A 16,671-nucleotide genomic window follows, 5' to 3' on the forward strand; every position below is an offset into this window, starting at 1 on the left:
TAATTTCTTAAAAAGATAGATTAGTTTCTTGTATGCGGACATATTTTGGAGCAAATTTGTAACAAGTATGGGAGCTGTATAGACATTCTGTAGCCTTGTCAACCTCAGTCAAAATAGAAATGCAAATTAAAACATAAAACCATGAAGTTCAATATTTTTTATGCAGCTGTACTCTGATTGGTTGAACTGCTAATTGGCATGCTCTCATTGGTCAAACTAATGATTGTGATTGACATTGTTTTGCTCACCAGGTGCTAAAGTTAAATGTTGCTTCTTTTTCAGAAACAACACTTACCCCCTCCCCGGTGCCAACCATCACCCCAACCCCCACTCCTACCCCTGTGTACACGTGTCAGGACGATCCATGTCAGAATGGCGCTACGTGTACCGAGGAGGTCGTAAACGGACAGACTGTTGCACGCTGTGAATGTACGTGGTGGTATACTGGACAGTTTTGCAACTCAGGTGAGAAGACATATATTCAACATTTCTTGCCTTGTATCTTATGAAATGTCATCGATAAGAAACTTAAAAATCAGCTTTTTTCCCCATTGCTAGTAGTCTTCATAAAACAAGCTGTAGTTTGTATGGTCACTGACTTTTCTGTTTTCTGACGTTTCTTAGCCTGGCATTAAGGAATCTGACTTAAGAAGAATGAATTTCTGTCTTCTCCAGTGAGAATAGTGACCCCAAAGTTCCTGACCAACTCGTACCTGGAGTTTCCTGCCTACACTGTCCAGGAGAGTAACACCATCCAGGTCAGCTTCCGTACGGCCCACGAGAACGGAACACTGCTGTACGCGGTACAGGACTACAGAACGCCACAGGCAGCCGCTTATTTCATTCACCTGTATGTGGAGAATGGAGTCCTCTATGTAAGTGACATATTTTCATCATTGTTGCCTCTGTGTATTGAGGTTTCATGTTTATGATGTTTGTGTTCTTGTGTGTCCGTAATTATGTGAATAGACTGTCAGTAGAGTGGTAAGAAGTGAGTGGGTGTCAATGCAAGGGTCAGGTGTGCAGGAGTGACTGGAAGAATAGTTCAGAGGTGGTAGAATAAGACCTTTATAATTGTCTATGGAAGAGATATTTAAATTTTTTTTTTTTTTTGTAAAGGTAAAAGCTATAGAATGACTGTTGCAGTTTAAGATGGTAATCCCATGAACATTTAGTTTCTTTGACTAATTCCATATTAATAAAAAAAAATGATAAGTGTCTTGATAAGTCCTTTCCTTGCTACAGGTAGTAGATATCCATTGTAGCCATATGTCCCAGGCCTATATGAAAAGACAGACCTTCTGAATGTGCTGATGATTTTTTTCTATCCCACAGTACCACTTTTCCTGTTTCATCGAGCGTTTCCTCGTGGATACCAACGCTCTGGTGAATCATGGAAATGAAGTCTCTGTCACCATTGAGTAAGTGTAAAACATTTGTGTGTTATTTCTAAAACAAATACAGTCAAACCTGTCTATAGCGGCCACTCAAGGGACTGGTCAAAATTGGCCACTATAGAGAGGTGGTCACTATAGAGAATATGCTAATTAATTTACCACAAGCAATAAGTTACACATGGTTTTAGTACCCACCTATCTTTATTCACATAATACAGTACTGTACATGTATTGCAGTGATGTTTACACTATATGTATTAAGAAATCAAAAGCTATAAAAAGTTTTAAAAGTTCTACAGTTGATATTGTCTGAAGAGACCGGTATCGTCATATTTCTTTGATCTTTCGTCTTGTATCCTTTGATACTTCGCCGTCCGTGTGTTCCCGCTCGCGTTCGTGAACACGTCAGATTCGCCCATTATGCTAATGTGGTACTCACAAGAAAAGTCTCGTCATTTTAGACTTATCTCTTAATAAATGTAAGAATAAAATCCACCATAGTCTGAAGTTCATATCATTTTGTCTTTGTAACAATTTATTTAGAAAGTTTTTGTGATGTAAATTAACCTAAGTGATAGTGTATTAGAACGTAACTTTAACACAATTTACCTCCGTAATATTGGTGTCGTCTATTGACCTTATATGACCTCGTTTGTCAGCGGGTATGGGTAGCGCCAGTTTACGAAGTTTTGTTTTGAAAATAAATCAAAGAGGTTTTAAATCCGGCGTAGGGTGACGATACGGCAGCTGTATATGGCCGAACGCGTGCCGAAACATAGATCAGCGGTCCGCGTGGCCGTAATCGGCAGTGTTTTTGTACCTCCGGGACCGGAAATCGTGTGGCCGTGGCCGCGTTGGACAGGTGGCCGCTAAGCCCATTTCTTACTCATTACGAATCCAAGGGACCGACAAAAAGTGGCCACTATGAGCAGGTGGCCGGTATGCAAAGGTGGCCGCTAATACAGGTTTGACTGTAGCTTAAGTACCATAAAAGTTTAAGTTTAAAATTTCCATGAAAATGTGTGTGTGTTTGTCTTGCAATTGGCGTGTGTCTGTACTTATTTGTCAGTATTGTGGAGTGGCAGGGTGTAAACAAGGAGGGTATTATAACCTGCTTTCTTGTTTTGTATTACAATGGTTACATACTAATTAATACAACTGACATATCATTGATATGGCTACATCACAAGTTTATACAATATACATAATGATAACTATTCTGCCCACTTTAGGCACATATCCAGACCCGGTTGCCAAGCAACAGTAACCATTGACAACGGCATCCCCGCCCAAGCCGGTCGTCCAACCTACTTTTTCAACAACGTTGGGGAACAGATGGGACCTGTGTATATGGGAGGAGTTCCACCGACCTTCGACCCTTTGATATCAAGTCTACCCGTATACGACTTCCAGGGATGTGTCTCTGAGTTGATCATCAACGCAGTCCCGTACGACTTCCTTTACTCGCTCGTCGGAGAGAACGTGGAGGAATGTGACGTGCTTCCCACCCCGCTCCCAGGTAGACTCCTCCACTTGCCTCTGACGTATCCCAGATGCGCCTCATCCCGGAACCGCACCTGGGATAGAAGCACATCTGGGATACAGACTTATCCCAGATCTGCTCTAACCCAAATGTGCTTCTGGAATAGAAGCACATCTGGGGTGCAGACCTGTCCCAGATGCGCTCATTCAGGATATCCAGAGCGTGTTGGACCTTTGACATTATCAATCATAGTGATTTATAGGACCGCATGCGATTGTTGGTGTTCTATAGAAAATATGTGGCTCTCAGTAGTGCAATGTAGAATTTTTGGTAGGACAATAAGCAGGCAATGAGTCTTTCTAATAAAGTCTTGGGCAGGAAAATGTAAATTTCTTGACGTGTTTTGGATGCTGTGCTGTGATGATAGATGCATACTCTGTAATTGTGATCGAAATCTACTGTTTTGAAAGCAACTGTTGAAACTAGATTTTTTGCCGATTCCCAACCTACCCCCCAGGGCCTACTGTGCCGCCTCCTCCTACTTGTAGCGAGACGCGGTGCGAGAACGGCGGGACGTGTCGCGACGTGACGACAGGAGGCGTGCTGCAGTTCGAGTGCGACTGTCGGCTTCACTTCACAGGGGACAGGTGTGAGCAAGGTGGGTCATTTTCACGCAATGTGCGAAACATTTATAGTGGTGTCAGATGGGTGAGTCGATAGGCTAGAGTATATATCGTTAAGATTAAGAGGTAACCGTTATGAGTTCCATTTCTGGCTAGATTTTGTGTCCTTTGAGAAAGGCACTTTGCAGGACTTTCCTCACTCCATCTGAAGTTGTAAAAATGTGTTCCTGACTTTGGTTTGGGAGGTAAAAGGTGGTGGAAGAAGAAGGGTAGGTTTAACTTTCTAATACTGTGCCCTAAGACACAGTGGATATCAGCCCACTGCCCCAGTTCTGTCTCAAATAGGCTGCCTTTACCGTTTTACGTTTTATGTGAACTGTTTCTTATAAGACAGTATCTTGAAAATTGTATCTTACGTGTAATTCTATAAACAGGGACTTATTAAAATCTGAAGAGATATTTAACATAATTGCCTCAATTTCTATTTCACCAATTTGTCATTTCTCTCTGTTTCCAGATCTAGTTGTGTATTTCCCATCATTCTCTGGGAACACATACCTACAGTACGCACCCCTGGACCTGACCCAGCAGTACACAAACAACATCGTTGTCATGTTTAAAACTACCGCCACGGACGCCACCATTTTGTATGCAGCAGAGGATGATGGGATTGCTGGCTCTGTGGGAGCCAACAGCGATGCAGAATTTGTTCACCTGTACATTGAAGATGGGACTTTGTGGTACAGGTAAGGGTTATCGGTGACTTCCTTAACCCATATCTTGAGGAGGATTTCTTTTAGGAATGAATTTGGCATGGGATTTGACAGGAGAGATTATTAAATGTTTCCATATTTCTAACTACTGGTGACAAAAAAACTCTGTATGGTGTTGGAGAAAACAGTGCTTTATATTATATTCCTTCAATACTCTTGTATACGCTATTATTTATTGACATGATTTTACCATCAACAATGGCCTGACACAGTGATGTAGCGTGTATGGGTTTAACAGGTGACAGAATGTTTGATCTCTCCAACTTAAGTACCGGTACTTTAAAGACAACTATGTAGTGTATTGATCAATGTTCCTTCAATAAATTTGTATTCGATCATTGTTCATGTTTTCACTATCAACAATGGTGCCGGCATTACGCACTTGCCAGTTGTCATTCTTTTGTGGTGTACAGTTCTTGTTTTTTTCAACTCATTTCTTTCTGGAAATGTTTTATGACAGGTTCAGCTGTGGAAGAGGCATGGTTCTTGTCATAAACACAGAAATCACCGTCAATAACGACTTGATGACATCGGTTCTTATCCAGTAAGTACTACGAGATTGTTGCATTCATCTTGATACTACAAAATAATCATTCCATGAATGGTCTCACATTTGTATGTGTCCATATTATTCTATCTTGATTCTCTAATAGTATTACAAAGTCATGTATATGATATTGCAAGTGCAAGTTAACAGGTACTATAATAGTCTAATGTACATGTAGTTTCATGTGAAATATTCTAAACCTTCTTGACAAGCTATAGATTAAGTAGTCTTTTAGAAAATAAATCATTCGTTCTATGTCACAATATACATGTACCATTGAGCTGTTTACCTTATCTATGTACATTTAACAAATAAATCTGAGATGATTTTGGTTTGCTTCCAGACAAAGCCGCCCCCGCCCCATTGGTAACAACATCCGCGGCATGTGCAGCGCGTCTGTGCAGGTGAACGGGTCAGCACCCGTGTCAAACGAGGTCAGGACGTACTTTGCACAGAAATCCCTCGGACCTCTCTACCTGGGGGGTCTGCCCTCGGATCTGACGGCAGTGCCTACAGCAGGTGAGTCACGCTATTTTAAGAAAGCGACAGTTATTTTTAAAAAGTGGCAGTTGTTATTTTCAAAAGAGGCAGTTATTTTCTAATAGTGGCAGTTACTTCCTAGAAGTCGCAGTTATTTTAAAAAAGTGGCAATTATTCTCTAAAAGCGGCAGTTTTTTCTAAAAGTGGTACCGGGCAGTTATTTTCAAAAGAGCCAGTTATTTTAAAAGCGGCAGTTGTTTTGGAAATTTCATTTCTTCATAGAGTACATATTTTCGTAATGTTTTTAAAGATATTTTCAAGAACCAAAAAAAAGTTAATGTTAAAAAAGGAAGTCCCTCCTACAATGATTACCAAGTAAGTAAAGATCTGACCACCAGAAATGGTGAAGATTTTATTCAATGAGTAGGGGGGATATTCAAAACTACTGATAGACGATTGAAGGTTTTTTTTCATAGAATAATATGAAACATAAATTTCTATGCCGAGATGCTTTTGTTTGTTTGTATTGCAAACCGCCTTATGGCATAACACAGCAGGTTTGCACTGAACAGCACAAGCTGTATATTGAGATAGATTCACACCGGGAAGAACCCCAACCCTTTTTGATAAGTGCGGTTGGTTCTTTAACGTGCTCAAGGTGTGGCTCTGAGAATTACTTGTAACTGTTATTTTGGTGTATCTAAATCCCTTTGTTTTTGTTGTTCACTTTCAAGGACCCGTGGTGAACTTTGAGGGTTGCATCGGAGCCCTTCAGGTCAACGACCTTGAGTATGACCTCTTCAGTGACGCTGCGGACGGAGAGAACGTGGGAGACTGTGTGGCTCATTCCATCTGTCAGTTCATACCCTGCAGAAATAACGGAACTTGCAGACTGTAAGATGATTTGTGAAAACTTTGCAAGAGCCTTAAGAAATCTTGAACAATAGTTGATACTACCAACTTTAAGATACACAAATAAACCATTTCTATCATGTTATAAAGTAAAGACACTTTGTATGCGTATCAAAGTATTAATGAGGTGACATGACAATAGGACACATAGATATAGAAACTGTCAAATTCTATTGAAAGGCCTTTTTAAATGATGGTTAATTTCTCTTTCTCTCTTTCCTATTGGCTAGTACCAATGTGATATTTCCTTGGTGCTGATTGGCCATCACTTGTTATACCCTTGGTGCTGATTGGCCATCACTCATAATATCCTTGGTGCTGATTGGCCATCCATTGCCATACCCTTGGTGCTGATTGGCTATCACTCATCATACCCTTACTGCTGATTGGCCATCACTCATCATATCCTTACTGCTGATTGGCCATCACTCATCATATCCTTAATGTTGATTGGCTATCACTTATCATACCCTTAATGCTGATTGACTATCACTTATCATACCCTTGGTGCTGATTGGCCACCGTGATTGGCTATTTGTCACCCCATTTTTAAGACTGATGATCCTAATCAGTTACAACTGTTTTTCCAGAGATGCGGATGGCCAGTATTTCTGTGACTGCCCTAAGAACGGGACCAACCATCCCCTGTACAGCGGGGAGCTTTGTGAGCGGGATGTGTGTTCTTCAAACCCGTGTGCTCACGGTGCAACCTGCCTCCCACAGACTGACGGGAGAGTTGTGTGTCTGTGCCCATATGGTCGAGGAGGGATCACTTGTGAGGATGGTGGGTAGTCTTTGTCTATTACCATTTTTATTACAAATTACATCAATTTTTGTTTCTCAGGAGGCAAATTGTGGATGCAAATGATAATTCTAGTTTTCTATTACAGTTCAGTATGTAGTTGTACGGGAAAAGTGTTGACTCTTTCTGTTGCTTGTACTTGTTATAATAACTAATCCAGCTATTGACCAAACAAATCATGTTGAGCACAACAGAATGTTTGATTAGATGGTACGAACTTCAAGGCAATATGTCCTTGGTGCTGATTGGCCATCATTTGCCTTACCTTCATGCTGATTGGCTATTTATCACTCCGTTCTTAGATGCTATCACTGGAACAGGATCTTTGCAATTTGTACATGATCTCTGAATAACTTTTTTTTTTTAATTTTATCTCCAGCGTTGAACATCACTCGTCCATCCTTCACTGGGGAGCATTTTGGGTACAGCTCATACGTTGCCTACCCACAAGTCCTTGGGCTTAACTTCTTCTTCGAAGTCCGCTTCAGTTTCGCTCTCGCCAACAACGACTCTGCTCTGACCAGTTCCCTTATGTTGTACACTGGACAAGCAAGTAAGTCCATGATAAAAGTAGAGGATTTGTCACTCACAAAAAGGTTACATGATACAACATGTAAAATGTAAAATTATTTATATGCTTTTAATCTAATGCTTTTGAAAGATAGAGTTGAAAACAACTCAGCTGCTATAAAAAGACTTTACAACACTGATTCTACAATTGTGATTCAACCTGCAGTAAGTTGTACAATATTTTCCTCATAAATGTACTAAAAATATGAACTTTCAATTGTCTTTTCCAGACCAAGTTCCAGGTTGGGGAGATGACTACCTTGCTTTGGGCATAGAGAACGGACATGTTGTCCTTACATTTGACCTGGGGTCAGGTAGGTTGCTTCTTACTTAGATAACGATTATGTCTACAATCATACAAGCATCGTGATTCTGATTGCAATTTTTGTCTATCCTGGTGGTCAATATGTAAGATGCAGCTCCTAAGAGCAAAATTGACTGGAGAAAAATGACACAAATGATTATGGAATCCTCAAATTTGTAGATTTCAGTGACGTTTAGCTTTGTCCAAAAAACACATTTGATTTGTGTATGTTTATGAGCTTGATGCATAGTAAAATTTCCATACAACAGGTTTTTCCTTAGCTGTCAATCTTTCTATGGAACATCCCTAAAGTTGGTTTCTAATTCTTTAGGCCCTGCCTACATAAGAAGCTCCTCTCCCCTGGACTTGACCTTGCCCTATCACACGGTGACCTTGGGACGGGAGAGCAAGGTCGGTTGGTTGTCGGTGGATAGCGCGGCAAATGTCACAGGCGAATCACAGGTACAAAAATGTTGTTGTTATATCATATTTTCATTATACAGTGACTGTCACACTTTTTCCTACTGACTCACAATTGGCGTCTATAAATTTTAAGTTAGACTGAATGTTGGCTGTTATGAATTTGAATATCATGATTCATGTCTGGTCAGCTTTCTTTCCTGTGAATTTTTTGGTGTATAATGGACATTATCTAATATTTTAACTTTTCTCTTGTATAGATTCTGAATATTTTCTCTATTTCCATACCACAACAATAGTATGGGTGATGTAAAAAAATTAAGAACTTCAAGAGATCAAGTTGGAAGAAAAACTTTGTCTTCAAATCAGAATTCTCAATCTTCATTATTTTACACATTTCTTCAAATGTAACCCACATAAAGAGCAACCATGTAATGTTGAAATGTGTTTTTGCAATGCGTAAAATCTAAACAATGGAGTGTGCTTTTGTACAGGGTGATTTGATAGGACTGAACCTAGCACAGGGGGAGCAGCTGTTCCTGGGTGGATACGACATGTTTCAACTGGCACTGATGCCAAACACTGTCAACTTCACGTCTGGATTCCAAGGTAAAAACCATTTTCCTACTCACTTCCTGCCACTCTACTGACAGTGTATTCTAATAACTAGGGACACACAAGAACACAAACATCTAGACCTGGTGGTCTTACAAAAGACTTAATATAAAACTGGTACATTCTACTTTCTCTGCTTATTATTCAAGTTAAACACTGACATGAGAAAGAGTATAGTAGTTGAAAACACACCACTACCAGTAAGCTTAGTGGTTGTGCAACTGTGTGGCCCAAGGTCTAAAGAAACAGAGATGGGCACTGTCCTATGTGTCAAAATGTATGGGATGGACATAAACTTCCAAAAGCTTTTGGAAGTCAGTGGATTTGGTATGTTTCACTGTGCAAACTTAATTTTGTTGTATTCTGTATATAACATCAAGTCAATAGTTGTGTCTTTTTCTGTTACCCAGGGTGCATCTATGACATGGAGGTTCGGACCCGACCATCGGACGTGTGGCAGACCGTGGGTCATGTGCAGTCTGGTCGGATGGTGGGACAGTGCTCGGTGTCGGAATGTGCCCTGAACACCTGCCACAACAGGGGCACCTGTGTGGACATGGGCGCATCTTTCAGGTGACTTTTTCATCATTGTAGAACTGTTACATTTGTTTCCATCTCCATTGCGGTCTTTATACCCCCATCACACTGTTATCTAAGAATAGATAGACGTTCACACTGTGAGACTCGTGTTTGGGGTTAGACTGACAAGGGGACATGTGGGTCCCCCTTCATTTATCAAGGAGAGGGATGGGTCTTGATTGGGTCGTACGTGTTAATTTGCAGATTCTGAAGATGCCTTAATCATTACACAATACTGCCAGGACTTACTGAGAGCACATGCCCACAATACAGTGGACGAGCATATAGTAGCCTTAGTGTCATCCTGGTTACTTAACCCGGGCTTCCATAAAAAGGGGAGAGTGTTGGAGACTTGGAGCCCTGGTAAACTAACCAGGATGACACTCAGTGTATGTAGTAGATCGAGTGGTTGTGAAGCTTGCTATCCAATGATTTTCTAACATGCTGTTTGTGTTGTACATGTAGATGTGAGTGCCAGGCTGGATGGAAGGGCCTGCTGTGTGCGGATGAGGAGACGGTGTGTGACACGACCAGTCCGTGTGCCGCGGGGGCCAGCTGTGTTCCGCTGGGGCAGGCCTACAGGTGTGACTGTCCGCTGGGAACCAATGGCACAGACTGTCGACAGAGTAAGTAGACACATACTGGAACTTTTCTGTTGTGATTCCAAGTTTAGACTGAAGTTTACACAGTAAATGCCAGGTGTTTGGCCCAGAAGCCAGAGGTCCTGTGTTCAAATCCTGTCATGCTACCAATCTTGTGCTCTTGGCAAAGGCACTTTACACAGCTTTCCTCACCCAGGTGTAAAATGACTTCTGTTGGGGACTTCAAGGTGAAAAGCAGTAGGATGAGAGGGTTGGGCTAAACCTAAGTAGACTTGATTCTAGTCTAATTAAGTCAATTATGATCACAGTTACTATTACGAGAAAAATTTTTACCGAAAGTTGAATAGATTTAAAAGAATGTCTCTTGTTGCAGGTGTCACCATCAGCGATCCTTCCTTCGGTACGAGAGGTCAGGGGTCAATCTCCTTCATGTCGTTCCCGAGACAGAACCTCCGCGTGGAAACCCAGATCGTGTTGGAGTTCCAGCCCGGCGCGCAAAACGGAATCCTCTTCTACGCAGCTCAGAACTTAAACTCCCGTGCTGGAGACTTCATCTCCCTTTCACTCTTCGACGGTTTTGTCGAGTTTCGCTACAATTTGGGTTTAGAGCCGACGGCAGTCATACGCAGCGGACAGCGTATCAACACGTCCGGAAATACATGGTATGTTCTAGAAGCTGGGCGAACAGGGAAGGACGGATACCTGAGAATAAACGGAGAGGAGGTAACAGGAGCGACCAATCAGGCGATGGTTGGACTGGACATTAGGACAGACTTCTATCTGGGCGGTGTACCGTATTTGGACCTAGTCGCAAACATGGCGGTGGAGGACGACCCATCTGGATTCGTCGGCTGTGTACGACGGCTGGCGGTGAATGCAAGGGAATATGACTTGACGGAAAATGGTAAGATTTTGTATTAAAACTGTAGACAAAATTAACTGCCTCTTATCTGAGCCGAACTGAAAAGTTTGGGCTTGAAATATCCGCTTGCAACTGCGGAAAGTTTACAATAACATTTTTTGAAGAAGAAACAAATTATTTGAATATGCGAAATATAGATATACCTGTGCTATACACCTCTCTCTACATGTATATCAAATGTATATAAAATAGGACTTATGTTACATGATGGGAGAAATCAAGATTCCAGTAACCGTATTTTCCCCTGTAGGAGCCACCGAGGGTATGAATGTAGGGGACTGTGATGGTACAGCATGTGGATCTAATGTCTGTAGAAACAATGGTGTTTGCCAGCCAATCGGAATCAGCGACTTCAGTTGTGACTGTGTGCAGGTATATATACTTTACTTTGGAATCTAGAAACTAAGAAAGGCAACATTTTCAAGAAAATTCAGGATTATTTCTCTTCCAATAATTTGCCTTGTACATAACCAATATAGGGTTAGGTATCAGCTAACAGGTAATATTGCGTTCATATTTTGCTGTAACAGCTAATATTGCAGGAACAGGTAATATCCTGATGTCACCAGCAGTTCTGAGCTCTGATTGGTTCATGGCAGAAGAAAAAAAAAGAAGAAAGAACACACCAGCAAAAACAATATGTTTTCCTTTGGGAAACTATAATAGAGTGGTCTTATATTCATTTTCTTTGTAGTGATGAACCTTACAGTGTACTACTAGCACACCCCAAACATATCTGTTTTACATTGAGTTAATATCTTACTCTTGATTTCAAGATTTCATAAATGTATGTGCCTGTCTGTATTTCTGCGTTTTTTGAAAGGGTCATCTCTGATTTTTCCAGTGGGGCTGGAAGTGTCAGAAAGCAAAATGTGTAAGAGGGCAAAGTCTGCCATCTCTGATCGCCATGATGACAATTTTGTTCTTGTTCCTTCAGCCGTACGTTGGTGAGACGTGTGAGGAGCAGGCATCCTGTGCTAACCACGGTTGCCGTAACAACGCCACCTGTGTCGCCACGGAGACACCTGGCGGCCACACCTGTGCCTGTGGACTGGGGTGGGAAGGGGAAAACTGTACTGATGGTCAGTTATTTTTTGGCTATGCCTCAAGGGCGGAGCATTTATTCTTAACTAAATACAGTCTACTGTCTCAGTACAGTTGGATTTTTATTAGAATATTGTCCACAGTGTCTTTAATTGTCTGTGTGGTACAGTAAGTTTGCTTGTTGTTGAATTAAATATTTCCAAGGTACATTTGTATCATTTTGTAAAAAGCAAGACAAGTTTTTGCTGAGTTGTTTTATTTTACTTAAAAATGTAATAAAACCCAAAAAGCGAAGTTGAGAACTAGCAAAAAAAAGAGTCATTTAGGATATCTAAAATTTTCTAAACTATTCTGGAGGCAGCAAATAAAGGCTTTACATTTGTTGTGGTTCCATAGGAGGAACAGAGAAGTGAGCCACCTGGCCCAGGTAAGGTTGTTTAGCAAATAAAGACCCAACACCAGGTGATCTAGGTTCATCACTGGTGATATGTTATTGTGGCACTGTATAAGTGTATTCTAGAGTTCTAAACACAAACACTGAAGTTATGTCCTCCATTTTTAGCCATCACCTTCCAGAGTGCAAGGTTTGGGTTCATCACTGACAATGTGTTGTTGTAGCACAGTAGAGTGTATTCTCAACCTCTTAACACATTCAAGCACTGAAGTTTCTGTCTTCTATTTTCAGCCATAACCTTCCAGAGTGCGAGGTTTGAGGGAGACGGGCACATCTTCTACCAGGACCCTGACCACGCCCTCAGGAACCCAACCATCACACAGCTGTCACTCAACTTCACTTCCACGCAGGGGGAGGGGCTTATTCTCTGGAATGGAAAGGTACTGGACATCTTGAAACTTTTGTGGGAATTTTATTTTCAGTGACTTTTTCCCCACGCAAATTAATGACATCATGAATATGTGTTTTCAGTGTATCACAACGTTATATTAAGTAGTAAAGAATTGTTTGAACTGCAAATTCAACAGTCTCTGCCAAAATAAAACCACCACAAAAGAACTTGAATTTCAGTTCAGTTCAGTTCATCCTTGGAGAGGTGACACCAGCATGTCCACATGTTCCTGTGAATTTACTGAATCATACCACCCTCTTTCTGCGTGTCAGTATCGTCAGCATAGGACATGAACATGTACAGTCAAACCTGTCTATAGCGGCCACTCAAGGGACTGGTCAAAATTGGCCACTATAGAGAGGTGGCCACTATAGAGAATATGCTAATTAATTGACCACAAGCAATAAGTTACACATGGTTTTAGTACACACTGATCTTTATTCACATAATACAGTACTGTACATGTACTGCAATGATTTTTACACTATATGTATTAAGAAAACAAAAGCTATAAAAAGTTTTAAATGTTCTAAATGTACAGTTGATATTGTCTGAAGAGACCGGTATCGTCATATTTCTTTGATCTTTCGTCTTGTATCCTTTGATACTTCGCCGTCCGTGTGTTCCCGCTCGCGTTCACACGTCAGATTATGCTAATGTAGTACTCACATGAAAAGTCACGTCATTTTAGACTTATCTCTTAATAAATGTAAGAATGAAATCCACCATAGTCTGAAGTTCATATCATTTTGTCTTTGTAACAATTTATTTTGAAATTTTTGTGATGTAAATTAACCTAAGCGATAGTGTATTAGAATGTAACTTTAACACAATTTACCTCCGTAATATTGGTGTCGTCTATTGACCTTATATGACCTCGTTTGTCAGCGGGTATGGGTAGCGCCACTTTACGAAGTTTTGTTTTGAAAATAAGTCAAAGAGGTTTCAAATCCGGCGTAGGGTGACGATACGGCCGCTGTATATGGCCGAACGCGTGCCGAAACATAGATCAGCGGTCCGCGTGGCCGTAATCGGCAGTGTTTTTGTACCTGCGGGACCGGAATTCTTGTGGCCGTGGCCGCGTTGGACAGGTGGCCGCTAAGCCTATTTCTTAATCATTACGAATCCAAGGGACCGACAAAAGGTGGCCACTATGGGCAGGTGGCCGTTATGCAAAGGTGGCCGCTAGTACAGGTTTGACTGTACATGTAAATTGGGTAGTAGCTTTCATACAAAAGATACAAGAGCCATGTACCTAATATGTTGTCTATAATGTATTTGATATGATACATAATGGTTTTAATGTAGCTTTCTGTATATCAATAGCCCATACCGCAAAAAAGAGAAATCCTAAATGCATGGTGTTAGAACAGTGGAGTTTTCATGGGCATATTAATGATGTTTTATACATTATGTTTTTTTACAGACTGACACAGATGATGAAGACTACATGGGTCTTGGTGTGAGAGATGGAAAACTACTTTTCAGGTAAACTACTTCTCCTAATTCTGTATTGCCTGCATGGAAGTACCTGATAACCCATTTGCACGAGTATGTTGTAAATGTCACTTTTTGGCATCTTGGTCAGCCTTCCTGGACTGGTAGTGTGATAATTTTGAAGAGACAGTTGGTCTCTGTATTAATGGTGTTACATACTGGTTATTAATACCCACAAGTCAAACTCCCTCCCACCAAAAAATGTTGAATAGTGTGTGTGTGCTGTCTTCTATGTACATGTATCTACAATGTAGGTTTCCTTGTTCTTGCACTGGCTGGAAACACTGTACACAGAAAGGCAATGTATGAACTACAGTTAATGCTTACCTCTGTGCATCCTCACAGTATCAACCTGGGGTACCTGGCCAAGGAAACCATCCAGTCAACAGCTGATGTGGACGACGGCCTGTGGCATTCAGTCATCATACAGAGGTGGGAGCCCCTGTGCTGAAATAGACTCTTCCAATGTTGTTGTGTCGCCATGACATACATGTAGAGTCCTCTTCCATGTCTTGTCTGATTTATGACTAGTTCTGCCAACTCTGAACTCTATTTTCTGTCATCACTGCAAGTCTTCCCACTCACTTCCTGCCACTCTATGTATTCAAATAACACACACAAGAACACACGTTCCTGAACACACATAAACACAAACGTACAAACATCCCGACATCAAAACCTTCATAGACAGAGGCTTTAAACATTACACAGTTCTTCAGTGTGTCAATATGTTGCTAATCTTCCAATAGTGAATTTGTAACGGTTACCAAATAAGGTTTAAGCCTAGAAATTTAGTGCTCTGCTTATTCTCTTCCTGTGTGCTCCATACCAATGGTTAACTGAAGAAGATTGGTACACAGACTACATTTTGTACCTTCTAAAACCTAGTACGTAAAAACAAACTCGATATGTACCTGAAAACGCATCATAAACGTTTTTGACTGTGTATTGTGCAGTTACCTGCTATACAAATGTAGTTGGATAACCTTGGCTGTATTTCTCTCTATACAGTTGCGTAAATCAAATCAAATCTTTATTGTTTTTGATTGACAGGTCCAGAAGGGTGGTCACCATGTACTTAGATGGGCAGCCCTACCCTGCAGTTAACGGCATTGATGTAGGGGGCGCTTCAGTGGGCCTGAACACTGATGGACTCTTCCACATAGGTAAGTGCAGTTTCATACTACATGTATGCAGGATAGGTGTGGGTACCGTTACAGAAAATTTGTTTTTCGTTCTTTTATTGAAATTGTAAGCTCCAACACACATGAACGCCTACCGTCATAATCTGCTCATTTTCGGACTGGTCTGATATCCGGTCCACTGATTTTATTCAGGTCCGTTTTTTCTGGACCAGTCCAACAAGAAAAAAGTTTTGTACCAGTACCCACCCCTAATGTAGGAACTTTTAGAAAGACATCTTTTTCAAGTGATGGCCCTTCAGCACTGTATGTGCATGCAATGCCACCTATCAGAAAGAAGGGAGTACTGCAGTATCTTCTTTGTGATATTGCCAAAAGTCAAAAAGAATACACAATGTATTCAACAATCTGTATCAAGGAATATTAAATTTTCTATAAGTAAAAATTTCAATCTTTGCTTTTTGGAAGGTAAAACTAAAGGTGATGGAAGGAGAGGGATGGGCTCCACCTTCCAATATCATATCCAAGACAGTGGATTATCAATGCACAGCTTCTAAAATTCTATGGCCTAAAAAAATGCACAACAGGACCGTTCCCCAAATCCAGAGGTGTTCATGTCGTTCCTCACTGTAAAATGTTTTCATCTCCTATGTGTTACAGGTAATGTATAAGGACTCCACCTTCCAATATAATGCCCTAGGCACAGTAGATTATGAACACACTGCCCCTACAGCCTCAAAAAAGGCCCAAGTCTAATGTTGTTCCTGCTATAAAATTTTCATCCCAATGTGTTCCAGGTGGATTTGAGCTGGGTGCGAACGTGACGGTGTCCACCTTTGGTCTGTACACGGCCGGCCTGACCGGCTGTGTGAGGGACGTCATCCTTTACAGGGACTCGTCAGCGGTTAGTCTCGCACAGGCAGACCGTGGGAACAATGTCTACAGCTGCGATGGGAGATGACATTAGCATTCACAGCTGCTTTCTCTAAAATCTACGAAAAAATGACTCTAGCCTTTTTTGAGGTCGACCACTGGTATAAGAGATCAAAAATTTTTGAATATCTGAGTAAAATTGTTTTCAAACATGTTCTGATTTCTGTTGCAATAGAAAATT

At 41.0% G+C, this 16,671-nt stretch overlaps 1 protein-coding gene across 1 annotated transcript in view; it reads left to right on the forward strand.

Annotated features, from left to right (window-relative positions):
• Nucleotides 1-16,561, forward strand: part of LOC118404893 (protein eyes shut homolog) — a 21,813-nt gene extending 5,252 nt beyond the window's left edge. Inside the window, exons 2-25 of the mRNA XM_035804274.1 lie at nt 283-429; nt 676-875; nt 1,336-1,421; nt 2,630-2,916; nt 3,398-3,538; nt 4,021-4,249; nt 4,737-4,820; nt 5,167-5,342; nt 6,038-6,197; nt 6,806-6,999; nt 7,397-7,570; nt 7,818-7,901; nt 8,223-8,353; nt 8,806-8,920; nt 9,337-9,499; nt 9,971-10,131; nt 10,481-11,011; nt 11,280-11,401; nt 11,967-12,111; nt 12,759-12,907; nt 14,345-14,406; nt 14,761-14,847; nt 15,469-15,581; nt 16,355-16,561. Coding sequence (XP_035660167.1) covers nt 283-429; nt 676-875; nt 1,336-1,421; nt 2,630-2,916; nt 3,398-3,538; nt 4,021-4,249; nt 4,737-4,820; nt 5,167-5,342; nt 6,038-6,197; nt 6,806-6,999; nt 7,397-7,570; nt 7,818-7,901; nt 8,223-8,353; nt 8,806-8,920; nt 9,337-9,499; nt 9,971-10,131; nt 10,481-11,011; nt 11,280-11,401; nt 11,967-12,111; nt 12,759-12,907; nt 14,345-14,406; nt 14,761-14,847; nt 15,469-15,581; nt 16,355-16,518 — 3,905 coding nt within the window. The 3' untranslated portion in view covers nt 16,519-16,561. The remainder of the gene's footprint in view (nt 1-282; nt 430-675; nt 876-1,335; nt 1,422-2,629; nt 2,917-3,397; nt 3,539-4,020; nt 4,250-4,736; nt 4,821-5,166; nt 5,343-6,037; nt 6,198-6,805; nt 7,000-7,396; nt 7,571-7,817; nt 7,902-8,222; nt 8,354-8,805; nt 8,921-9,336; nt 9,500-9,970; nt 10,132-10,480; nt 11,012-11,279; nt 11,402-11,966; nt 12,112-12,758; nt 12,908-14,344; nt 14,407-14,760; nt 14,848-15,468; nt 15,582-16,354) is intronic.
• The last annotated feature ends 110 nt before the right edge of the window (nt 16,562-16,671 follow it).

This window comes from Branchiostoma floridae, chromosome 17 (assembly GCF_000003815.2).
Source record: "Branchiostoma floridae strain S238N-H82 chromosome 17, Bfl_VNyyK, whole genome shotgun sequence".
Taxonomy (NCBI): domain Eukaryota; kingdom Metazoa; phylum Chordata; class Leptocardii; order Amphioxiformes; family Branchiostomatidae; genus Branchiostoma; species Branchiostoma floridae.